The sequence below is a fragment of the Lutra lutra genome, chromosome 9 (genome assembly GCF_902655055.1).
Source record: "Lutra lutra chromosome 9, mLutLut1.2, whole genome shotgun sequence".
In the NCBI taxonomy this organism is placed as follows: Eukaryota; Metazoa; Chordata; class Mammalia; order Carnivora; family Mustelidae; genus Lutra; species Lutra lutra.
This window is the reverse complement of record NC_062286.1, coordinates 83767456-83792115: the sequence shown is the minus strand read 5'-3', so window position 1 is coordinate 83792115 and position 24660 is coordinate 83767456. Positions and strand designations below refer to the sequence as shown.

The following is a 24660-nucleotide window of genomic DNA, read 5'->3' as shown; positions in this document are numbered from 1 at the left end:
ATAAACACAAAACAAAAGTGACTGTATCTGCCAGTTCAGCTCAGACCGCTTGGAAAGTCTGAGGGGCATTATGTGCTGAATGTGTGCAAGCATCCAGAGAATGTCGTCTCCCTCTGTCCAGAGGCTATCGGAGGCACTATCCAGAGCTTCGGGGTTATTCCCAGGCCTGCCAGTCTTGCTCAGAGTCACAAAACACTTCCCATCTTCTATGAGCTCAATCTGTGCTGTGTGTTCTGTCCATCCACATCTCTACTCACCAGAGACAGGGAGGAGATGGTTCAAGGTCTGCTTCACCATTTCCTAGGCTGGGAGCTCCTCCCAGTGGTTTCTGTTTTACTGAGTCATTTCCAGTGAAAAAATTCAGGGATACTTCTGAGATGGTTCCACCTGAATCCTTTCGAGTTTTTCACTGGCATATGGTAGCGTATCTGAGTCCAGAACCTGGAATTGGGAGGGACTGATTTTAAGTTTCTCCAAGTGACTGTGGGCAAAACGCGGAGAGCTCTTTTCACAAGATGAGGTAGAGACTCTGGCTCTTGGAAGGAGCAGAACTTAATTAAAATTAGTTTCAGTGTTTGATCATCCAAGGCCAGATTCACTGCGGCTTGTAGTTCAAAGACACTAGGTCCACTGACATAGCTGGGGCTCAAGATAAATATTCCTCTTCTACTTTTCTTAATCACATTCACAATGTCTTCCGCATACACTGGAAAAAGAGTTCAAGAAACTGTTATCGCTAAACCTGGAGTCTCCATAACCCCAAATCTCTGAGTCTCCCAGATCTACCCAGAGGGTTCCTTTCAAAGGCACTCTTGGGGAAGGAGAAAAGCAAGCATGGTTTTCTATGCCCCTTTTTCAGTATTAGCTCTGCTGACACTTGAAGATATACTCTGGTCTCAGATGACTCTCAGATTTACATGCCTCTCTTTGTGTTCCATGTCCTCAAATGCTCAATTCCTCTAGGAGCAGAGCTTGTTGGCACAAGGCCGGCTGGGATAACAGGGGGGCATGGGATGACCTAGGCTCCCTGGTGGGATGCCTGGGGAAGGGGAAGGGAGGTACGGAGTGAGATCTGCACATCTGATGAGTGGTCAGTGCCTTACCCAGTGCTGAGGGTTGTGGCCAGTAGAGTCTTACAAAGCCTAGGATAACAGAGATGACTTCCTACAGAGGAGGTAGGAACTCTATCTTTGTTCAGGAAGGCCTCCCTAGGGCCCAGTCATTTTTTCTGAAGATGGATTTTTTTTTTTTTTTTTTGGACAACAGAACATGTCTCTGCAATACATGTTCTCCTGCACTGTGGCCCAACCTATTCCAAGCTCATGGAACTTTCCAGAAGAGGTATATCCCAACAGAAGGAATGACAGGAAAGCCCACAGAGCACTTGTTTTCAACTGTCCTTTTTGTTCTAGATCTTCTCTTGGCACGCAGGACCTACCTCCTCCCGGGGCCACATCTCTTTCGAGCAAACACAAGTTGTATCCATATTTGTTTTCCAGAACTTCAGGGAACAGATTCAGAGCCAGATATTCCTCGCTCAGAGAGGAAGTGACCTCACTCCCAAAAGAGCTCCATTTTGCATAAGATACAAAAGCATCAAATACCTTTTTATCTGAGGAAGAAAAACAATTTTAAAAAAATTCAACCATTTACCTATGCCTCACTATCGTGGTATCTCTACATGGGCTTTGTATCCTACTTCATATGGGCAAAAATTAAGTTTCGGGCTCCTTACTGAATTGATGTCACAATAAAAAGCAGCATCTGTGTCCATTTCAGAATCACACTGCTGAGTGGTGTCGATTATCCCACCGGATTTGAATTCTAATTTATGACGCACTCCTGCCTTTTCACTGAGGTCAGATCAAACATCTGTGGCTTCTGTGATTAAATCACACATACTCAGGGGTTCCTCTGAGTTTTCTTTGCACCGCACTGTTGCCGTCTCAGGAGTTACACATCAAAGATTCTGTTCTGTCAAAGCGAGGTAACATCCAGCTAGCAAAGCACTGCCAAGACCCAGCACCTTGCAGAGGACAGAGCCAACAGCACATGCACCTATTTTAGAATCCCTGTGTGTGAAAGGCTGTAATAAGAACGCCCTGGTGGACGGTTTTCAGGGTTGCATGATATCAGGTATATAAAGTGCTTGGTGTCCAGCTCACAGTAGGCTCGAAGGATAAATATCCTTTACCCCTGCTTTCCAGATGGGAAATCATATTTACAAAACTCGTTTCAGGGTACTTGTAAAGTCTCATGTGCCTCTGTTGAGCAGGTTATGACAAATGCACGTTGAGTACTGGGATGTGCTATGTAACTAACCAACCAAGAGAGGGAGAAAATCTCTAAAGTTCACTCATGGGCATCGGCATCTGGACATAATTGCGTCATATTCTAGTCCTTTGCACAATGGCTGACAAATAGAAATGTTACAGTAGCAAATGATAGCCTGGGGTTGGGGGTGGGGGGCTGATGCTATTGGTGCTACACTTGCTGAACAGGACATAAAGAGAACCCCTAGTGGATGGAAATGCCAGCAGTAGAAAAAGAAGAGAGGGGGGAGGTCCAGGACACAAGAAAGGGGGATGCTGAAGAATGCCGAAGAATGGAGGCCCATAAGGCTCATCTGCAAAGTTCCTCACTGCTGGGGGGGGCGGGGACTGGGGGAATGGGGCATGGCCAGCAGAGAAGGGCTGTGTCATTTAAATGTGTGACACACCCTAGTCACCTCTGTTCCTTCCATATCCCTGTGAAACTCCAGCAGGCTTGGATTTTTCTGTAACCTGGAAACATTAAATTTCTTTGGAAATGAAGTTAGCGAATGGGAGTATTGGACCTCTCGCGTAGGTCCTTTGCAACTTCGCCCATCTATGTCTCTCTAAAATTTTGGGTATCCAGCATTAACTTCTAAGGAAATAGCCATTTTGTTGTAAAACATTAGATTGGCCACAGAAGGGCAATGAATCACCGTGCCTTAAAACCGGGTTCTGCCTCCTCAATAGGTTACTGTCTATGCAAAGTGAAAAGAGGAAGGGCAGATTTAAAATGTTCATGGTTGATGGGCTCTCCTGTACTAGCTCTAGAATCTTAAGATAAATATCATTTTAGTAAAAAAAAAAAAAAAGCATAAGTCATCTAGGGGAATGACTAAGACATTGGTTAAATAACTTGCTCAACTCGTAAAAGCTAAAGAACCAATTTAAAGAAATAATTCTCAAAAAACAGTCTTGGCTTAAGGATTTCTTGCATGAAAGGAACAATTGATGCATCGCGTTACTTGTCCTTTTCCTGTAGATCTGACAGCTCCTTACTGCATTCTCAGTGCGGGACAAGTACTGACATGGGAAGTAATTAGCCTGGGAATCCAGCAGAAGGCATACTGCCCTTTCCAAGCAAGAGAATCATTCACTAAAACTGCAAATCTTCTGATCTTAGGGACCTCTGGGGCTAGAAAAACGCTCAAGCAAGCTCTTCTATCCTAAAGAAGCAGACACTAGTAAGTACTATGATCCCGTCTCCTGGGGAAGTGTGCATTCATTTTAATAGTACTTGGATTTTATAGACTTTCATACTTCTTGAACATTGCCACCATCTTCAAAGCCCCTCATTTTATAGATGAGGCCAATCAAGGTAATAGCTAATGGGGGCTCTAAAAGAAATCATCTGGGTCCAAATCTCCAATTCTAGCACCATCCCTGCAGTTCAGTTTTGGGCCCATGACTTCATGTCCCTGTGCCAGGCTTGCAGGATCACTGTGACAGTTCAAGCCACCAATACACCTGACTGGCATGCACTCAGTACTCAAGAGACAATAACAGTTGGCTTCTAGTGAATGTTTACTATGTGCTAGATGCTCTTCTAAATGATTATTATGTCTTAACTCAGTGAGTCCTCAGAGCATTCACTACAAAATGGTGATTACAATCTCATTTTATAGGAGAGGAAACTAAGGCACGGGGATGTTGGGTCATTTGTCATATTGCATTAGGTTGGTGAGCAGAGAGATTATTTTTGAGCTCAACATGCTCTATCTACAATAGCCTCGCTGGTCAGCAAGATTCCTGGTAAATGGACTGAGAAGAAGTTGTGCCTCCACCTGCTCCCAGCTCTCCCAGGTTTGAAGCCACCAGACGTGGAAGAAGGCCTCAAAGGCTGAGTGACAGGACCTTCTCTACCAGGGAACATGCATTTCTTGAGTTTCTCCCTCTAAGTCAGTTCAGAGAGGAAAATTCAGAAGCAAGTTGTGGGTCGCCTTACCCCCGAGGGTCTCATCCTTGCTCTGGTAGGTTCGGTACAGCAGGACTATTTCAATCCAGTACATGTAGAGCAGAGCAGCTGCCGTCAGCATGCCTGCCAGGGTCATGACCGTGCCAAGCAGGATGTATAGGAACACCACTGGGGGAAACATGGCAGCCATGAGCAAATGCAGAGACAGCTTTCCTGGGACAAGACCACATTCTAACCAATGCTGTGGACCCACCCAGCACCTTTTCTGATGCTATTATTTTATCAAAATCACTTCTCTTGGAAGCATCCTCTTGAAGCTGGAAACATGTACAATTACATCTCGAGGGGACCATCTTGCAATGAATTGGAGACAGTTCACAGGAACGGGCCATTCCTGATTGGGGTGGCCAGGGAAACTGATCATGGCCACTTTTAGTTATTTTTCTCCCATAAACCTCCACACAACCCATTTACATCCTGTCATTGCATATTATAAATTATTTTCATGCACTATCATCACCAGTAAAGTCTAAACTTCTGAGGCCAGGAGCTATGCATGGCTTGGTTACATTTCATACCGTCCACCATACCTAACACATCAGACCTTCCACACCCCTCTCCTAGCTGGAGCCCCATTACAGAGCATCCACTATGGCCAAGCACAAATTTTGTCTCCTGTAAGCCTCAGTAGCATTCAAAACTTGCATTTATTCATTTATTAATTAATTTATTAATTGAATGAATGATATCAAGCTTATCGCTGAGTGTCTTCTTCAAGAAATTTCAAAACTATTCTCTACCAGGAATTTCCACTCCACCTTTAAAGGGCTGTGATCTGTGACGTTACACATACCACCCAGAGTAATAAGCAGGCTGACTCCAATACCTGATCATCATGTTCTCTGAATTGAGAAGGCAGGAAAAGAAAACCCTAACAGGGGGCTAGGTCCTAGCACGGTACCTATTAGGTATTTGTAGACTGACTAAATGAGTAAGTGAATGAATGAATGACAGGTTTTTCTAACAGAGCTCCCATACATAGGGTATTAGTTAAGATCACCAGTTCTGGATCACTGATATGAAACTTAATAGTGATGTGTCCTTGGTCAGAGTATCAAATGGTTTAATACAAGTGAAGTGCAGAGTGTCCGGCGACTAGCAAGTATAATTGCTGTCATCATCATCATTATAATTCTTCAGGAAAATTCCTCTCCTCTCAGATAAAGCAGTTGTGTGCATGGTGTGGCAACCTTCCAGGCTTACCTGCTTGCTTTTCCTTCAGTTGGAGGGACTGGGTAGTGTTCCCAATGGAGTTCTGGGCGAAGCAAATAAGCTTCCTGCGAAGCTCCCTCTGAGTAACTTCTTTGAAGTGGATAACACGGGCAATGACTTTATCCTTTTTGGTAGATTTTACACTAGGAAAGAAGGATGAACACCCTACACATTCAGTAGCACAAACTGACCACCTTTTGTAATATTTGGCATTTATATTAGCTGCCAAACAGTTTGGCTTTCAGAAGAGCTAGGGGATCGAAGAGTAAAGGGAGATGCCCGAAGAACATAAGACTGACCATCTGATCATGGGGTAGCATTTTTTGATTATTGAATCTGCTAGGCATCATTTTATGCATTTATACCAGGATTTAATTTCTGGCGGGCCTCATCTGACTTTTATTACTCTAAGCATTTCCCTTAAAAACAGACAGTAAAGAGGTGTGTGGTGGCTCAGTGGGTTAAGCCTCTGCCTTCAGCTCAGGTCATGATCTCAGGGTCCTGGGATCAAGCCCCGTGTTGGGCTCTCTGCTCAGCAGGGATCCGGCTTTCCCCCCCTTTCTCTGCCTGCCTCTCTTCCTACTTGTGATCTCTGTCTTTCCGTCAAATAAATAAATAAATAAATAAAATATTAAATAAATAAATAAATAAAAATTTAAAAAAAGAAAACAGACAGTAAAAATACTTTAAGAATAATATTGACTATTGACTCACTTCCACCAGGGATTTATCATGTATCTGTGCTCACTCTTTTGAACACTAAATGTGGACTATCGCGTTTCCTTCATGCCTCACCTCACAGGAGCCCCCATGAAGTAAGAGTATGAACACCCCAACTTGGCCACCTGACTTGGCCACCAACACAAACAGTAGGTAGGTGACAGTCCAAGGTCACTGTGCTTGCAAGTGGCAGCCTGAGTCCTGAGCCTAAAGCCATTCTGCCCCATCCAGCAAATTGTAAGTCTCAGTATTTATTCACAGTCTGGGTTCTCTACAGTTGCCAATCTATAGTCTGTCTTTACATGAAGGGATACTGTTTATATGGATGGGGTTTTAGGCTGTGTTGCTTGGACCCTGCAATACCAACTCATTCACTGAATGCTTCTTACTGGTCAGGCGAGCACGTCACCTCTACTATATCAGCTCCCTACCAGGATCTTGGAAAGTGGACATAAGTGTCCATAGATTACAGGTGGTGGAATGGAGTCTTGCAGGGGTCAAAGGTCACATTGCCAATAGGTGGAAAACAGATATTTGAACCCGAGCGCTTTTGTGACTTCTCTTGTCTAAGAAGTTCTTGCTAAATTCTAATATTGTTATCAAAATTTGTTCTTTAATTTTCGTAGTAACGTGTACTTTTCAAAATATTATATTTGTTCATTGAAATGTTTTAAGAATCAGAAGGAAGTGCTTAATCCGTAAACTATTACTTGGGAACAGATTTTGGAAAAACAAGAGACTCTTTTTTAGTGACAGTCCTGACTGATTAGATTCAAACACTGAATCCTTCCAGGGACCAGAGTTCAGCTTCATGAGGTGCTGGATAGCTCTGAATAGCTAGAGTTTTCCTTTCTATTAAGCCAAACTGTCTTCCCAGTAAATTCTGTCCACTAATTGGGGTTCTGTGCTCCAGAGAGCAACAAACTAAGTCTAGTTTCCATAAAACGTAAGGACTTCAAGACAGATATCCCGTCTCTTAATCCTCTTTTCCATTTGGATTGCTTCAACTGTTCCTCACTTTACATATTTTTGGTCAGACTCATTATTGTGCATTTTCCTCCAGATACATCCCAGACTGTTAATAACTGAAGATTTGGATGCCTGAACCCACCACTACTCTAAATGGAAGGCGTTGGGAAAAATGGGGTAGGGGGAGGGCAGCATTCTTTCCCATTGGCTGGACGTGTTACTTCTATTCAGGCAGCCTGGGTGGGTATGTCTGTCTGCTTGTCAGCCTGATGTTTTAAAGCTGCATCAAACTGTTGCTACAAACTGAGGTTCACAAATATTCACAAAACTTAGATATTTTATGGCTTATCAGAAACTGCTGTTTAAAATGAACCTGGGGGTACCTGGGTGGCTCAGGGGGTTAAACCTCTGCCTTCAGCTCAGGTCATGATCTCAGGGTCCTGGGATGGAGCCCCACATCAGGCTCTCTGCTCAGCAGGGAGCCTGCTTCCCCCTCTCTCTCTACCTGCCTCTCTGCCTGCTTGTGATCTCTCTCTCTGTGTGTCAAAGAAAGAAAGAAAGAAAGAAAGAAAGAAAGAAAGAAAGAAAGAAAGTCTTTTTAAAAATTTTTAAAAATAATAGGGGCGCCTGGGTGGCTCAGTGGGTTAAGCCGCTGCCTTTGGCTCAGGTCATGATCTTGGAGTCCTGGGATCGAGCCCCACATCGGGCTTTCTGCTCAGCAGGGAGCCTGCTTCCTCCTCTCTCTCTGCCTGCCTCTCTGCTTACTTGTGATTTCTCTCTGTCAAATAAATAAATAAAATCTTTAAAAAAATTTTTTTAAAATAATAAAATAAAATGAACCTGAACTTCGCATTTCCGTGCTTTTCTATTCACCACTAGTGGGCGCTAGTGGCCACACTGTCAACTTGGCCTGCCGGCTCACCTCTGGGTCTACATTTATTTTTATTAACATTAAATGTTATATTTGTTTCAGGGGTACAGGTCTGTGAATCATCAGTCTTACACAATTCACAGCACTCACCATAGCACATAACCTCCCCAGTGTCCATCCCCCAGTCACCCCATCCCTCCAGCATTTTTAAGGTTTCCAAAGGTGAAAGCATTCAGTGTGGATTAGAAATAATAATAGTCTGCTAATTTCCTTCTTACCTGATCTCCTCAGATGTTGGGACTTCCCACTCCCGGTCAGAATCTTTAATGTACCATTTTATTACAGGCATAAAGTCCTTTTGGTAGCCAAATCGTGCCGTGCAGTTAAGAGTTAAAGGCTTTCCTGAAAATGAAGGTGACGCAAAAAAATAGGAAGTCCGTGAGAACGCTTTGTTCTCAGGAGGGACATTCCACCTCAAGATCATTCATGACTGCAATCATGTTTGTAGGTAAAAAACAGCTGTGCCAGGGGTAACCAAACCTAGCTGTTTCTCATCTGGAAACAAACAAGAATGGGCAATACTTGTATCTCAAACCTGCGGCTATACAGTCATAGCACTAAGAATTCTGATGTGGCTGGAGGATAGACACGGGGAAAATGAGGAGTCCTCAGTGACCAGCCTGTCCTTCTAACGCTGCTGCTGTTCAGTACAAAGAACATTTTACTGCGGACCAGTATTTGCATATTAAATTAAAATTGTGAGGGACACCTGGGTGGCTCAGTGGGTTAAGGCCTCTGCCTTCAGCTCAGGTCATGATCTCAGGGTCCTGGGAGCGAGACCCGCATTGGGCTCTCTGCTCAGCAGGGAACCTGCTTACCCCACCCCCCGCCCCTCTCTGCCTGCCTCTCTGCCTACTTGTGATCTCTGACTGTCAAATAAATTAAAAATAAAATAAAATAAAATTGTGAGGTTATGCTAATGTGGTTTAAAGAAGAAATTATTTAGCTATCCATCAGTTTCCTGAACAAGGTAGGGATGCATATTATTACATTATCCTCTTTCTACCCATTTTTTCCATAGGGGCTATCCAGATACATTCTGCCTTAAACCCAAATTTTCACCTTTAAAAAAAAAAATCATCTTTGCACCTTAATAATGTCCCCCTGCCCTGTAATTCTTCAAAATTCACTGGAACCATATGTAGCTTGGCTATTTTTGAATTATTAATTTTTTTTTTCTTTCCTCCTTCCTTGCATTCTTGTGATGCCACTGGTTTTGCAAATTCCATTTCCATAATCAGGACACACTGATACTGCCATCTAGCGGTCTTTTACCATAGTACCTATTTTGCCATTTATAATTATAAATATTTTAGCATTTAAAAGAGTGCTTATTTTATTGGAATAAACAGTCCTTGGTTTTAAGTTGAGCAGTTCTTATTTTACTGTGTGCAAAAATGTAGATGTTATTGAAGTTGTTAAAATACAAAGAGACCGGGGCACCTGGGTGGTTCAGTGGGTTAAAGCCTCTGCCTTCAGCTCAGGTCCTGATCCCAGGGTCCTGGGATTGAGCCCCGCATCAGGCTCTCTGCCAGGCAGGGATCCTGCTTCCCTTCCTCTCTCTCTGCCTGCCTCTCTGCCTACTTGTGACCTCTGTCTGTCAAATAAATAAATAAAATCTTAAAAAAAATACAAAGAGACCAATAGGAAAGTCACTTAGCACCTCTACCCAAAAGAAGACACTACTTGGGAATATGAGGGGATGTAGCATTCCTCTATAATTATCTTAAAGGCCACACCAAACACCATGTTTGCAAAGATTCATGCTATTCAAGCTGGTAAATTGGTTGAACTTACAGACTCACCAATGGACCTAATAATATATGTAACACTTGCTTCTGGGATGAGTAAGTAAGAATCTAAAACCTATTGATCATGTCCGCTACACCAGCCACCTAAGATACATTAGCCTGTATTTCTTGATTCATCCAGATGAGGTCAGTTTTCTTCTGTCTGTTTACAGATTTAAAACCTGAAGCTTAGAAAGAATAAGTAACTCCGTTAAGGTCACAAAAGTAGCCATTGGCTGAGCCAAGATTCATACTCAATTCTGTTTGATTTCAAATATCAAGCCTCAGGATGCTTGGGTGGCTCATTCAGTAAAACATCTGCCTTTAGCTCAGGTCATGATCCCAGGGTTCTGGAATCAAGTCCCGCCGTGGGCTTCTTGCTCAGTGGGGAGCCTGCTTCTCCCTCTCCCTCTCTGCCTGATACTCCCCCAGCTTGTGTTCTCTTTCTCCCTTTTTCTCTGACAAATGAAATCTTTTTAAAAAATCCTGAGACTCTTTTCCTTATACCACACTTAGACCTGCTCCCAGAAGCACAGTGTCATTCAATGGCGATAACACAACCCACCTTACCAAGTTCTACTTCCAGTGTGTCCTTGATGGGATCCAGAATATCTGGTTTGTGATTAGTGTCTTTCACTAAAAGAGGAAAATAGAAATTATTATGTGCACTGGGAAATCTGAAAGCCTGCTTGCTGAAGATATGCATACAAAAGGGTACTTTGATCTCAATGCTTTGGGACTCCCTCTTCAATTTCGAGTCATATTCTATAAGGCTAGGGACTTAGGTTTCCACATGAAAAACAGTCCTCTGGGGCGCCTGGGTGGCTCAGTGGATTAAAGCCTCTGCCTTCAGCTCAGGTCATGATCCCAGAGTCCTAGGATCGAGCCCCAAATCCGGCTCTCTACTCCCCAGAGAGCCTGCTCCCTCCCTCTCTCTGCCTGCCTCTCTGCCTACTTGTGATCTCTGTCTGTCAAGTAAATTAATAAAATCTTAAAAAAAAAAAAAAAAGAAGAAGTCTCCAGAAACGACCAGGACATCAGGCCGCAGGTGTTAGCAAAAGGTGCATTCTCTTCCACACCAGCCCTGCTCAACCATCACAGACCTGAGCCCCCATTCCTGTCTTCTCCTACAAGATTGCTTTTTAGCACCATCTGGCTGAGTAATTCAGAAGAAGGACACACCTGAGAAAATGCCCACATCAGTCAGCCTGGACTCCACCCCCTCCATTACCCAGTTCGTGGTTTACTTCAAAATAAAGGTGAGTCTGGCCCCACATTACTCATTTATCCCTTAACTTCCTGCCCCAAACTGTCAAATAGAGCGCCATGGTCAAACATCCTCTTGACTACGTCCTATCTCCTGATAAAGGAAAACTCATCACCTCTGCTCTAGACGTTGTCCTCTTACTTCTCAGGGACTTTTTCCCTCAAAGATTCCAGTTCTCCCTTGTATATTTGCCCCACTCTCTTTCTCTCTCTCTCCTTCTCTCTCTCCCTCTCCTCCTCTCCCACCACTTCTTCCCGTTGGCATTTATCCATGCTCAGTCTCTCTATCTTAAACTTTTTTTTAAAGATTTTATTTATTTATTTGACAGAGAGAGATCACAAGTAGGCAGAGAGGCAGGCAGAGAGAGAGGGGGAAGCAGGCTCCCTGCTGAGCAGAGAGCCTGACATGGGGCTGGATCCCAGGACCCTGAGATCATGACCTGAGCTGAAGGCAGAGGCTTTAACCCACTGAGCCACCCAGGTGCCCCAGTCTCTCTATCTTAAAACAGAGAAAAATCCCTTTACCTCATTTCCCTGCTGCATTCATTCTCCTTCTCTATGCTCATCCTCATTCTTTCACTTTACGTGGAGTTCGATGCCTGCCCCCATCACTCTACAGATACTGCTTTGGCTCAAGACCCCAGTAACCTCCTGGCACTTAATTCCATTGGGCACAACGGAGTTTTTCTTCAGTTTTATTTCCCAGTACCATTGGACACTGCTGGACGCCATCTCTTGGAACCCTCTCGTCTTTTGCTTCCCTGCTTCCCTACTCTCCCGTTCACCTTCTGCCTCTCTGCTCACTTCCCAGTGTGTTTGAGGGCTCCACTTTCTGTGTGGTTCTTGTGCTTATCAGTTTTCTTCCTTGCTCTCTGCTGTGCTGTTCACTCTCTAGGCCTCTTCCCTACAAAAGGTCTTGAACCTTGAAATGATCTCTCTCCCATGTCATCAATTTCACTTTCTTTACAGCTCTTCTCCCCATCCTTCCAACAGTACCCAGTCACTTATATAAATAATGACTGCCATCTTCCCAGACCCTATGATGAGTTCTCAAACTTCAGCACCAAGGCAGAGCTTCACTCCCTCAGCCCGGAGATACTTTAGTCACTCGCCCTGGGGCAGTTTCCCTCGGTGCTCACACCCCTGCTCTAGCTCCTCTAGGAATCCTACCCTTCGTCCCAACCCCTCCAAGTACTGCAATCCTCCCGGCCTCCATTCAAGGCCCTCTTCTCTCTGGACTCACCCCCTTGGTGGCCCAACTTGTGACAATTTGAATGTGATCCAGAACTAAGCCTTCCCTGGGGGATGGAATCTAGGTTAATGAGAAAATTAATGTTTTCGTGCATTTAAGGCTTCCTATGACTACCAGTATAGGATTATAATTTTTTTTTTTTTTTTCAAAAAAGGAAACCATGACTAAGCCAAAGGAATTTACTTTAATTGGGTAGTGGGGTTTCAAATCCCAGATCTTGATATGAAAATCTCTCTTACCGATGGTTGTCACTTGAACAACAGCTCTGACTGTCCATGAACTTGTGTTAACCAACTCCGTGTAATCACATACATATGTGCCGTCCTGTTCTTCGTAAACTTCATCTACCAGGATTGAGTTGCTCCTTTCTTCAGGGAGTAGCTTTCCATTCTAATCCAAGGGACGAGAAAAATAAATAACCTTCTTTAGCCAAATAATTGTTATTAATATTAGTCACAACAATAGAAAAAATTCACAAATGAGAGCATCACCCAAGCTGTTCAGAAGCTGTACTTGTAAGATTCTCATTGGCTCATGAGAGGCATTTTTAAATACGATTACCTTATCTGTTGAGATCGAGGCATTAAAGCCGACTGATCCACAAACGTACTTAGCCTAGTATTTCCCAAAGCATGACTTCAGGCCTCTGAGAATATTCTAGAAAACTCATAGTGCTTTAAGGAGTTGATACCTCAATGATTTTTTTTAAAATTGTGTGTATTTATATTTATGGAAACTGACAATATTTTTTTGTGTATGTATGCGGCTAATATAAAGTTTCTTCTCTAAATAGATTTAACTCAAAAAAGATGAAATTTAAATTAAAAGTATTAAGTAAATAACTAAACAGGTGTATACAGATATGACAAAGAATAATTGGTGAGTGAGAAACAAAGAACTCATGGAGGACCCAAACAATTATGAACATTTCTTTCCCTTATTTAGCATATCCATCAGGGATGCTCTTCTAAGGTCTGAAGTTCTCCCCCATCTGAACTTACCATGCCTTCCTGTTCTCATTTCCTGCTACTGCCTTTCCACCTACTAGCCATTTCCTAAATAACCATGTATTTTTTTTTAAGATTTTATTTATTTATTTGACAGACAGAGATCACAAGTAGGCAGAGAGGCAGGCAGAGAGAGAGGAGGAAGCAGGCTCCCTGCTGAGCAGAGAGCCTGATGTGGTGCTTAATCCCAGGACCCTGAGATCATGACCTGAGCTGAAGGCAGAGGTTTTAACCCACTGAGCCACCCAGGTGCCCCAATAACCATGTTCTTTCTCCATCCATGTGTCCATACATCTCTCCCACCACTTTCCCCACCATTGGGTAAGCTGCAGCCAGTCTTTAACTCTAACTCAAGAGGTAACTCTTGCGGAGGGAGTGACCAGGCACTCTCCCAGCAGAACCAGTCCCTGCATGCTCCCAGACCTCCACGATTGCTCATAGCTCTCTGGTCGTAATTTCTGTGGACAGTTACCTCTTTCTACATCAGTGTAGAGACAGCTTTTGTGCCAAGACACAGAGCTGATCCTGGACACATTGGCAGGAATGAACATAGATCCCTCTCATCAGAGGATATGGAGTTGGACTGCCTTCTGAGACTGGGAGAGCGCTCGGCAGACCCCAAGGAGTAAGCCAGAGTATGAAGCACTTGGGCAGCCCTGGCTCAGTTAACAACAAGCAGGGATGCTCCCTCCAGGCTCATCAGAGCCTTGAAGAATATGCGGGAATCACTCCATTGAAGGTAAGTGCCATTCTGGAAACATCTGAAATGGAGTATGGCTATAGGAAATAAGGCCATGGTGAAGAGGCTGATTGCATGTAGACGGATTTGGTCTTTATGTCTCTAGTATACGGCAAGCAGGCCAGCATGAGGAAGCTCTTTGTAAATGCTGAGTGACTAAAGTATGTATAATTGAAAGGTCTTGAAACCTAAGAGTTATGTAATCACCTTTGTATCACTAGGGGCTAAGACATAGTAAGGGCTCGATGAGTATCTGTTGCATGGTTGAGTTGCACTGTACCAATAATTCTGTAGCCCCTAACTTCCATGTAGCACATGGGCTTCCAATCTCCAAAAATAGCCCCCAGACTGTATCTTTCATCACAGCAGTCCAAAGCAGAGATAAGGAACACAAATAACAAAATAATAAGTATCTCTTACCTATACAGATTATAAAATTCTTTCTCATGTGATTCACTCAAAGGATTCTCTGATTTGGACTGCACAGATCTAGAAGGAAACTGAAGTTTTGGAGTTCATATATTGCTCTGTATCCCAGAGCTAGCAACTGAGAGGACCGGGGGTCAATGTGAATTTTTCTGACTCTTGAGTTTCATGTTCTCATTGAGGAAAATCCCTTCCACTTCTCATGCTAACTCATAGGAGCAGGGATTCCCCTACTCCAAATCTCCGGTGTGGTTTCTGTGGCCCAAGAAGGGACTTCCAGTAAGTTGGCAAAGAGCCTGAGCGTCAGAATGGGTCAGAGAGGGGCAGCTGCAGGCAGGAAGTAAAAGAAAACAAACAAGTGGGGCAGACAATGTTAAATATAGATCAGCTGATCTCAAGGGTCAGGGACCCCTTCAAAAGAAGGGTCAGAGCATGGAGTGAAATTCAGAGATAAAACCCTAGAGAATACAATAATCACATAGAATGAGTGACAATTGGAGCAGAGGTGTGTCATAAATCACCCAAGAAAGTAACGGGGGGGTGGATGCAGAGTCATGACTGAGACCTCAGCTGACCACAGTGGGGAATAGGTCAAAACATCTGATTTTTTTTTTCATAAAAAAGTAAGTATGGGGGGACGCCTGGGTGGCTCAGTTGGTTGGACAACTGCCTTTGGCTCAGGTCATGATCCCGGAGTCCCGGGATCGAGTCCCACATCCGGCTCCCAGCTCCATGGGGAGTCTGCTTCTCCCTCTGACCTTCTCCTCACTCATGCTCTCTCTCACTGTGTCTCTCTCAAATAAATAAATAAAATCTTTAAAAAAAAAAAAAGTAAGTATGGGGGTCCTAGGTGGCTCAGTTGCTTAAGCATCTGCCTTTGGCTCAGCTTGTGATCTCAGGGTCCTGGGATTGAGTCAGGCCCCCTGCTCAGCAGGGAGTCTGCTTTTCCCCCACCCCTGCTTGTGGGCTCTATCTCTCTTAAATAAATGAATAAAATCTTAAAAAATAAAAATTAAAGAGGTATGACTTCATATGTATTCTTAAGACTTAATGAGATGGAACTAAAAGGAAACATCAAAGAAAACAGTTAAGGGAGAGGCCATTTGTGTCAAGAATGATGGGGAACCCATTCTGGTAAGACGATCGCAAATGATTCCAGTAGGAAAGAGAGATGGTAATGGGGCTGTTTTGCTCAGCTATGAAACAGTCTTGAACAAAATGTGTAAGGAGGAACATCTCAATGTGAACCTGTATGAAGAATGTCAGTAAGTCTTAGAACGGAGGCACGGAGAAAAGAAGATGCTAAAACGGGACTTTAAATGAATGTGTGAAGGAAGAAGAACACAGAAAATGTATTCTGGGTGGAGCAGTTATTGAAATGTAACCTTCTACTGTCATCAAGCTCCAATACTACCAGGCAGTGCAGCCACCCCAGGGAGGACAATACACACGGTGTTATTCTATGGGAGTGGTTCTCCCCACCATTGGACAACACAGTGGAGCTCCTCCTAGGGATTTTGCTATCTGCTCTGGGATGACTCCAGGCATGGGCATCTTCAGCCCTACCCTCCTTTATGGACTTGACATTCCCATGTCTGTTTTAATGACTCATTACGTCCAGATCTATGTGAGCTCTTTGCATCCTTCATTGAATTCACTTCTACTGTCTCAACTTGCTAAATGTTGTGAATATTTGAGCCAGAAAGACCCAAAACATGAGTCATCTCTTTTATGTCCCCCAAACTATTTCACTTTGTATTTTATTCCTTGAAGATATCACTAGCATCCACCAACTCTTTTCTGTCCCCAAAGCTAGTTCCCTGGATCAGGATTCATACTCTTAAACTTCAATCACACCAAGAGGGACCCCCCCCAATAACCATACCACATAATCAACCTACAGCCTTTTTTTTCAGCCCTAACCCTAAGTACACTCTCTGCTCCCACCATGTTGAGCCACTCACCATTCATGTGTCCCTTGTGCTTTTGTTTTCTGTGATCCATCTGCCTTCTCCTGCAGCTTCAGTCTCCTGCCCTAATCATCAACTGACCACATTCTAATTATCTATAAGTTTTGTACTCATATTTATCTTCTAAGTGGAAAAGGGTACATCATGAAAAGCGTAGACTAATGAGCTAGATGTTCATCTCTAGCCAAAGTCTTGAATGGATTATTGGAAAGATAGCTTATGAGTTCTCAAAAAGGAAAAGTTGGTGACTATCAGCCAGCTTGTCCATTACCAACATTCATGCTAGTCTTGTCATTTTTTTCTGTATGATAAAATGAATACACCAGGGGCTCAGAGGAATATAGGAATAAAGGAGATGTTCCATCTTCACTGTAGTGAGTCATTTGGAAAATACATTGATGAGGTCTTTGTTAAATAAAATAGATACACATAGGCTGAATGAGTCAACATCTGGGTGCCCTTTTTAAGTGATCTGAACAGTAATACTTCCCAAGTTGTAGATTAAGGGACCATGGGATCAGCTAGAGTCAATAGCTGAGCTGACTGGTTGTTCAGTGCCAGGCTGTTCAGTATTTTTGCTAAGACTTATCATGCCTGCCTCTCATCCTCAAGTCACACGAGTCTGAGAATGATGGCTTAGTATGGTGGGTTTCAAAATAAATTCCAATGGATATGCAGAATGGTGAGCTAAAACCAACAAATCAGAATTTAATTAGAATAAATGTAAAATCTTGAATGTGGGTTACAAATTCTACTATGTTAGCACAAAAATGAATTGGCTTGATCACAGTTCTTGTGAAAAAACAAAACAAAACAAAACAAAAGCCCCCTACCTGCCAACTAAAAATGAATTGACCACATTATGGAGCTGTCCCAAAGCTTATGCAATCATAGACCGCATCGATATGTTGCTCAAGGCAAGGAAGAAAATAGTTTCTCTGTTTTCACTATTGGCTAGGCAACATGTGGGTTATAGCACTGAACAGATGTTAGGAAGTTGTGCAGGATTTTGAGCACTCTGAAATTGCTCAGTGAGAACAACTGAAGGGGCTACTATACTGACCTTGAAAATACTTTTTAGAAATCAAATCAAAATGATTTCTACTTCTTCCCTACTCGGAATCACATTGATCTTTGGTCTAACTAGTCTTGCCAACCCATTGGTTCCCTGGGTCACTAAGGCTCACAGAATGCCAGGAGTACTCGTGGCTATGAGAAAAGTAGGCCAAAAAGAAATGAGAAGGAAACGCAGCAAGTCTGAGTGCATACACTCCATGGAACACAGGGCTCAGAGGTGATGGCAGGTCAGCATTGTGGCCAGTGAGTGTGGCATATGAGCGAGAGTGTCCTAAACCACCAATGGAAAGGTTGCTTGGGGCATACATCTAAGTGACAAAAAGATAGCGGGGTTGCTGACATTTGTGTCTCAATGCCATTGCAGAAGGACTTCTCCCGCTGCCCTGTTATGACTTTGCCCATGTCATAGCTTTGCTTAAAGAACGTAAAATGCCCTCTCATTGAATGTAATTTTCTTTTATTTAAGATGAAATCTCTGTAGACTACTTTTTATTATATTTTTAGAAATTAGCAAATACGGTGAAAATGTTCTTGGAGTAAAGAACAGATAATTCACTTTAACTCTGACTTTGTGGTCATTTAATATTTCAGTTAAGAATCTCCAGTTCCAACTGGGTGGCTCAGTTGTTAAGCGTCTACCTTCAGCTCAGGTCATGATTCCAGGGTCCTGGGATCGAGCCCAGAATTGGGCTCCCCACTCAGCGGGAAGCCTGCTTCTCCTTCTCCACTCCCCCTACTTGTGTTCCCTCTTTCGCTGTCTCTCTGTTAAATAAATACAATCTTTAAAAATACGTATTTTTTTAAAAATTGCCAAGCCTAAATTTTTTGACGTGTCTATTAAAAATCTGAAAGCCCCCAGAGCCTCAAGCTCATTGATTTATTTCAGTGAGATATCCTATACATCTGGCAGAGGCATCCCCCATCAGGAGTTTCATCTGAATTCAATAACACCATGTTTACATCTGCTGAGTCAGTGTTAGCATCCGCAATCTCTTCTGAGATGGCTTAGGTGTGACCCACCCACCACCGGAGGACTGGGGATTCAGCATGAAGGAAAGGTGCATTGTGTATTATTTGCTGCCTAATGTCACCACTTCTAGTGATACACTCTTTTTGCGAGGTCTGGGACATATCAGGCTACTGCACACACGTACGTATGCGTGTCTGTGCACGTGTGTGTGTGTACGTGTGCACGCAGGTGCATGTAGGCACGCGCACACATACGTGCAACTGGGAAACCTAACTTGAATGATGACTTAATCCGAATCTGCATCAGAACGTACAATGATCAAGAGCCATTGTCTGCCCACTCTTAGGACAGATGCCTATTTACCGCTAAACACATTCCGACAAGACCTCAAGGACGTGAAATGAAGCTTCCTTCTGTGAATGTCATACCCTGTTAGGGTTTCTTTTATAAGAGCAATATATGCAGAAAGCTGACAACTATTGTGTGGCTTCTGTTTCCCTGAGAGTGAAAACAGCCTTCATTTTAGGGGTACAATCCTTGAAAATATAAATGCATTTGGATCTGAAATGACTGGGGGCAAGCCTGCTTTACTGGCCTAGGAATAGCCTACCTTGACGTAGCAAATATCTGTCATCCCAGACCACAAATACTTTTGAATCCAGGGGAGTTTTGTTCTTAAGAGAACTGAAAATAGGGGCACCCGGCTGGCTCAGTCAGTTAAGCGACTGCCTTTGGCTCAGGTCATGATCTCAGGGTCTTGGGATGGAGCTCTAAGTTGGTTCCCTGCTCAGAGGAGAGCCTGCTTCTCCCTCTCCCTCTACCTGCCACTCCTCCCCGCCTGTACACACTCTCTCTCTTTCTCTCTGTCTCTCTGTCTCTCTGTCAAATAAATAAGTGAAATCTTTAGTTAAAAAAAAGAGAGAACTGAAAATAATGAACGTAATCATGGCCTCTTCTGGCTAACCTCATTTTAAAGGTTATGAAATTAATACGTTACTTAAGTTGGAATTTTAGTGAGCCCTTTAAAATACAAATGTGAGACCTACAACACATCACATCACTTGTTCTCTCTGTGTACTTATTTCTTTTTTAAAAAAATATCATTTATTTATTTGACAGAGAGAGAGAGAACACAGGCAGGGGGAGAAGCAGAGGGAGAGGGAGGGAACCTGATGTGGGCCTCGATCCCAGGACCCTGGGATCATGACCTGAGCTGAAGACAGACATTTAACCAACTGAGCCACCCAGGTGCCCCGTATGCTTATTTCTATAGCGAGCACCGTAACACCTATCTACCCATTGTGTCAGTGGAATCGAGTGAGGAAGTGGCTTCTCACACCACATTGCTTGTACCCACACGACTCTCTGATTGCTGAATCTTGGAGTGCATAGAGCCACCAGATAAACATGGGTCCCTTGTGTGACCCTTTCAGTGGCAATTTAAAATGATATTTTTATATTTAACAAACAAGTTTTGAAGTCATATTTAATATTTTATGTGACTTTTCACAGCAGAGTATTGAACTTCCAACAATGATTCCGAGTGTAGGAGGCAATTTAAATTCTATTCTTTGTTTCCACCGCCCAGGGGTCAACTACCATGGGTTTATGTTGAAGGACATGCTTATGCTGCATTTATCTATCTGTTAGCATGTGTAAAAACTGTAAGATGCCATGGCAACATGAAGTGTTCTTTGTTATAAAGCTGACTCACATGTGGTTCATAACTCAAAATCATTAGGAACATTGCCTCTTCCTTGCCCCCACCTCCTTTCCTCTTTATAATGCCTTTTTGTTCTCCCTGCCCCCCTCACCTGTGCAAGACACCTGTCACCTGGGCCACCTATATTTGCCATAACTGTCCTCTCAGATGTGCTCTCTTTGGAAAGCACTCGTCTCCTATTTTGTTCAGAAACCCTCTGGGCCTCACTTATTGGTGTCTCCCTTCCCCCTAAAAGTGCCCATTGTTTTCCAAAGACACTAGAAATGAATTCAACTGGTCTTCTGCATTAGTGGATGTTTGCAAGTTTATGTCTTCCCTCATGAATAATGCACTCAAATTTTAGAAATTTTGCTGGCACTGAGCAAAAAGGTGGCTCTCCTACTTGCACTATCACACTCTATGGCTCCCTAGGAGAAAGACAACTTTCTTGAAGAAGGTCAGGTCTTCTCTGTAGACATAAGTATTTGCGAAGCTCTAGACCTCAGATTCGCAAACCCACATTTCTATAAAGCATCTATGGAGATGTTACCATAAAAACCATACTCTCACATGAGCTTTGGAGAAGTCATTCTTACCTGGTACCAGGTCATCTCTGGACTTTGTGCGTCACTTTGGCAGTTGAGGCTAGGACAATGAATACGGGCAGTGCTACCAAGAAGAAGGTATTGCTCATGTGATACAGAGTTTTGTGGTATACAGGGTAGTTTTGTCTTGGGCTTAACTTCTAAGATGGTCTTGACACAACAAGGGCTCCTAGGAGAGGTAATAAGCTCTGTGAACATAAATGTTATATCCAGATAATATAGGATTGGAGAGTGTTTTTATATAAGAATGCATTTGGGACATACCCAATCCTGGGCCTACAGATATATGATCCAGGACTACGTATTTCCATGGTCAAAAAGTGTAGGATGCCCTTTTCAATGATGTGAGCAGAGTTGTTCATTATTTCCCATGGTTGACTTCGATTTGGAGGTTGTAGATACCACTGGACATCAGATAGGTCCTTGTAACCACTCCAGGGCAAGTTTTCAGAACCTTGGGTTGGTGAGAGTTGACTTCTGTGGGATGAGTGGCATGTCTGTGACTCTGTTAAGTTACAAAATAAGACAAATTGCTCCCTCGTTGAGGAGTATTCCCAAAGCACGTTCTTGGTGAAGCAATCTGAAAGCCACAAGGAACCAAGCAACAGAGAGCTGCATTAGGAGATGAAACTGTCCCTTGGCAATGAGTTTTTGGACATGACATCTAAAGCGCAAGCAACCAGATAAAAAAAAATAAAGTATCAGGTGCCTGGGTGGCCCACTCCATTAAGCATCTGCCTTCAGGTCAGGTCATGTTCTCAGGGGTCTGGGATGGAGCCCCACATCAGGCTCCCCACTCAGCAGGGAGTCTGCTTGTCCTTCTGTCCTCCCCACTGCTCACAATCTATCTCTCTGAAATAAATAAATAAAATCTTTTAAAAAAATTAGCAAGTAGAACTACATCAAACTAAAAAGCTTCTGCACAGCAAAGAAATGATCAATGAAATGTAAAGATGACCTACAGAATAGGAAAAAAAATCTTCAAAGCCATATCTAATAAAATATATCTGATTAACATCCAAAATACATCAAGAACACATACAACTCAAAAGCAAAACCAACAAACAAGAATGAACAAACAAAACCCCCCAAATAAACCACTTAAAAATGGGCAATGACCCTGAGTAAGCGCATTTTTGAAAGAACATATATAATTGACCAACAGGTACATAAAAATGTGCTCAACATCACTGATCATTAGGGAACTGCAAATCAAAACCACTGTGAAATAACACCTCGCACCTGTCAGGATGGCTTACCGAAAAAAAGGAAGAAGTAAGAAATGCTGGCAAGAGGGTGGGGAAAAGGGAACCCTTGGGTACTGTTGGGTTTATAAATTGGTACATCCGCTATGGAAAACAGTAGGGAGGCCCCTCAAAAAAATTAAAAATAGAACTACCATATGATGCAGAAATTTCATTTCTGAAAATGTATCTAAAGGAAATGAAAACACTATGTCGAAGAGATATTCTGCACCCCTATGGTCATAGCAGTGTTATTCATAATAATCAAGATATGGAAATAGACTGTTCAACAGATGAATGAATAAAGCAGTTGGACACACACACACACACACACACACACACAAACACCCACACATATTATTCAGCCATAAAAAAAAAGAGGAAATCCTGTCATTTGCAACAACATGGTTGGACCTTGAGGGCATTATACTAAGTGAAATAAGTCAGAAAGACAGATACCATATGATATCACTTACATGTGGAGTCTCAAAACAAAACCAAAACAGAACAAAAACCAAACTTATAAACATAATAAAAATAAATCAATATATAAAAATAAAATAAAGTGAAATTTAGTAACATTTAAAAAAATAACAAAAGAAACCAAACAAATTGAACAAATAAAATTATCTAATATTATTTTCAGTGTCTAACCGTGAAAAAGTAAAACAAATAATAGAAAAAAAAAAGAGATCAGATTTGTGGTTACCTGAGGCTGGCTAGGGAGTGGGGAAATTGGATGAGGTGATCAAAAAGGCACAAACTTCCAGTTATAAGATACAGCAGTACTGGGAACGTACTGGAGAACACAAGGACTCTAGGTAACACTCCTGTCTGATAGATCTGAGAGTTGTTAAGAAAGTGGGTTCTAAGTGTTCTCATCATGATTAAAAAACAAAAAAGCTTCCTTTTTTTCTCTTTTTTGGGTAGCTATAAGACATAAAGGATATTAACTAAACTTATCGTGGTAATCCTTTCACTCTACACGTAAGTCAAATCATTTTGCTGTGTATCTTAAATTTGTGCCATGCTGTCTGTCCCTTATATCTCAACAAAACTGGAGGGGAAAACAATCCAACTCTAACTGACATTTAGAAAGAGTCCAAGATTTCATGAAGAATTAGGCTCCTTTGTTTGTCTTCTTCCCTGCTTCCATTTAGAACGTCATGCTCTGACTCCCTCCCGGTGAACTTGAGCTGGCCGGTAGCACAGCAATTGCCTTTTAAAGATGACCAAACTGTCCCTCATTCCTCTTCAGCTGCTCCCTCCAAACACCGTGCTACCACAACTGGGCTCCTCATTGATGCATGGCATCTGCTGAAAGCTGTCCCCCCCCAGTCATTTCTCTCTTCCTGCACCCATCTCAACAGTAGGAAGGAAATTCTCTGCGTTAACAGGTCAAGCTGTTGATATATCAGATTACCTGACACTTCAAACCTTGACCACAAGACTCACAGTGTTAACATGAAAAGTGAAAACCCTACCTGAAGTAGTCATTTCTTTAATTCTCTCTCCTGTGACAAGCCAAAGAAATATCCAGCCCAAATAAAGCATCGTTCTCCCCGGGTCCTGTCATCACTTCGGTGAATTTGCTCTGTTGCCAGGCTGTGGAACGTTGTGTTTCAGAGCTCCTCCCTGAGAACCCTCTTCATTTCTGGAAGTCAAGAAGTGAGAAATGAAGAAATTAGAACCGGTGAGCAAAATGCAAGTCACACAGGAAGCCTTGAAAGGGGTGGGTCCTACCCAAATGCGCCTTCCCATGCCCACAATGGTGTGTGGCAGTCTCTGCATGTCATTTCTGATACCTCTAAAGGAGGGAGAGTGTCTCAAGCTCATGGTAACCACTTGGACCCTGTGTGTTCTTTTGGTGCCATTTCTTCAAGGACTTCTTCTTTTTCTTTTTTTTTTTTTCTTCCTTAACATTATCACCTAACTTGACTATTTCCATGAGTGATTTGGAAAAAGTTAAATGAAACTTTTCCTGAAAAGGTGACCCAAGTTGATTAAAAATGTCAGAATCTCCATAGTTCTGGAAGCCTATGCTATAGCTCGTATATGTAAGATTTGAGAATGTCCGCATGTCTGTTTTATTTACTTTACTATCTGTATTAACTGTTAGAGAATAGACTCTTCGTACCCCAAATAAGAAAGGAAAAGTTGTCACTGGATGGCAATACTACATAATACTCTGTGTAACACTCTTGGGGTTGGTTCTAGGAATAAGGAACTTTATCTAAAATTTGCCCTAAAACACTCCAATACTGACTTAGGCTCTTTAAAGTGAAAGGGAGGCTGGGTTTGGGCGGGGAGCAAAACAAACCTCTGAAATAGAAAAAGTGAGGGAACAAGATCACCTGAAGAGAGAGAATGAGAACCTGGCCTGTGTTCATGGCACTTTTGTCCCCCTTACTGATAGGGTGGCCATTGGAATTTTCAAACCAGTAATGAGAGATGAGAGATAAGGATACTGGGTGGGAGTCTTAATCTATTTGG

At 42.7% G+C, this 24660-nt stretch overlaps 1 protein-coding gene across 2 annotated transcripts; it reads right to left on the bottom strand.

Annotated features, from left to right (window-relative positions):
* IL18RAP (interleukin 18 receptor accessory protein) lies at window positions 1–23824 on the bottom strand. Of its 2 annotated transcripts, XM_047747158.1 has the most exons (10): window positions 23652–23824; window positions 21188–21503; window positions 20915–21092; window positions 12667–12817; window positions 10480–10545; window positions 8338–8461; window positions 5491–5642; window positions 4258–4395; window positions 1439–1612; window positions 1–706 (listed from the first exon to the last, which is right to left on the bottom strand). In XM_047747158.1, the coding sequence occupies exons 1-10, from the start codon at window positions 23719–23721 to the stop codon at window positions 342–344; spliced, it is 1734 nt and encodes a 577-aa protein (XP_047603114.1). In that variant the 5' UTR covers window positions 23722–23824; the 3' UTR covers window positions 1–341. The 2 variants fall into 2 exon arrangements, with proteins under 2 accessions (XP_047603114.1, XP_047603115.1); XM_047747159.1 differs by lacking the exon at window positions 4258–4395.
* Between the last annotated feature and the right edge of the window lie 836 nt (window positions 23825–24660).

Coding starts and splice junctions, on each gene's coding strand:
- IL18RAP (XM_047747158.1), bottom strand. CDS start 23,721: ATGCTTTATTTGGGCTGGATATTTCTTTGGCTTGTCACAGGAGAGAGA. Junction 21,504..23,651: donor TAAAGAAATGACTACTTCAG/GTAGGGTTTTCA, acceptor TGTGGCTTTCAG/ATTGCTTCACCAAGAACGTG. Junction 707..1,438: donor AGATGTGGCCCCGGGAGGAG/GTAGGTCCTGCG, acceptor CTCTTTTTCCAG/TGTATGCGGAAGACATTGTG.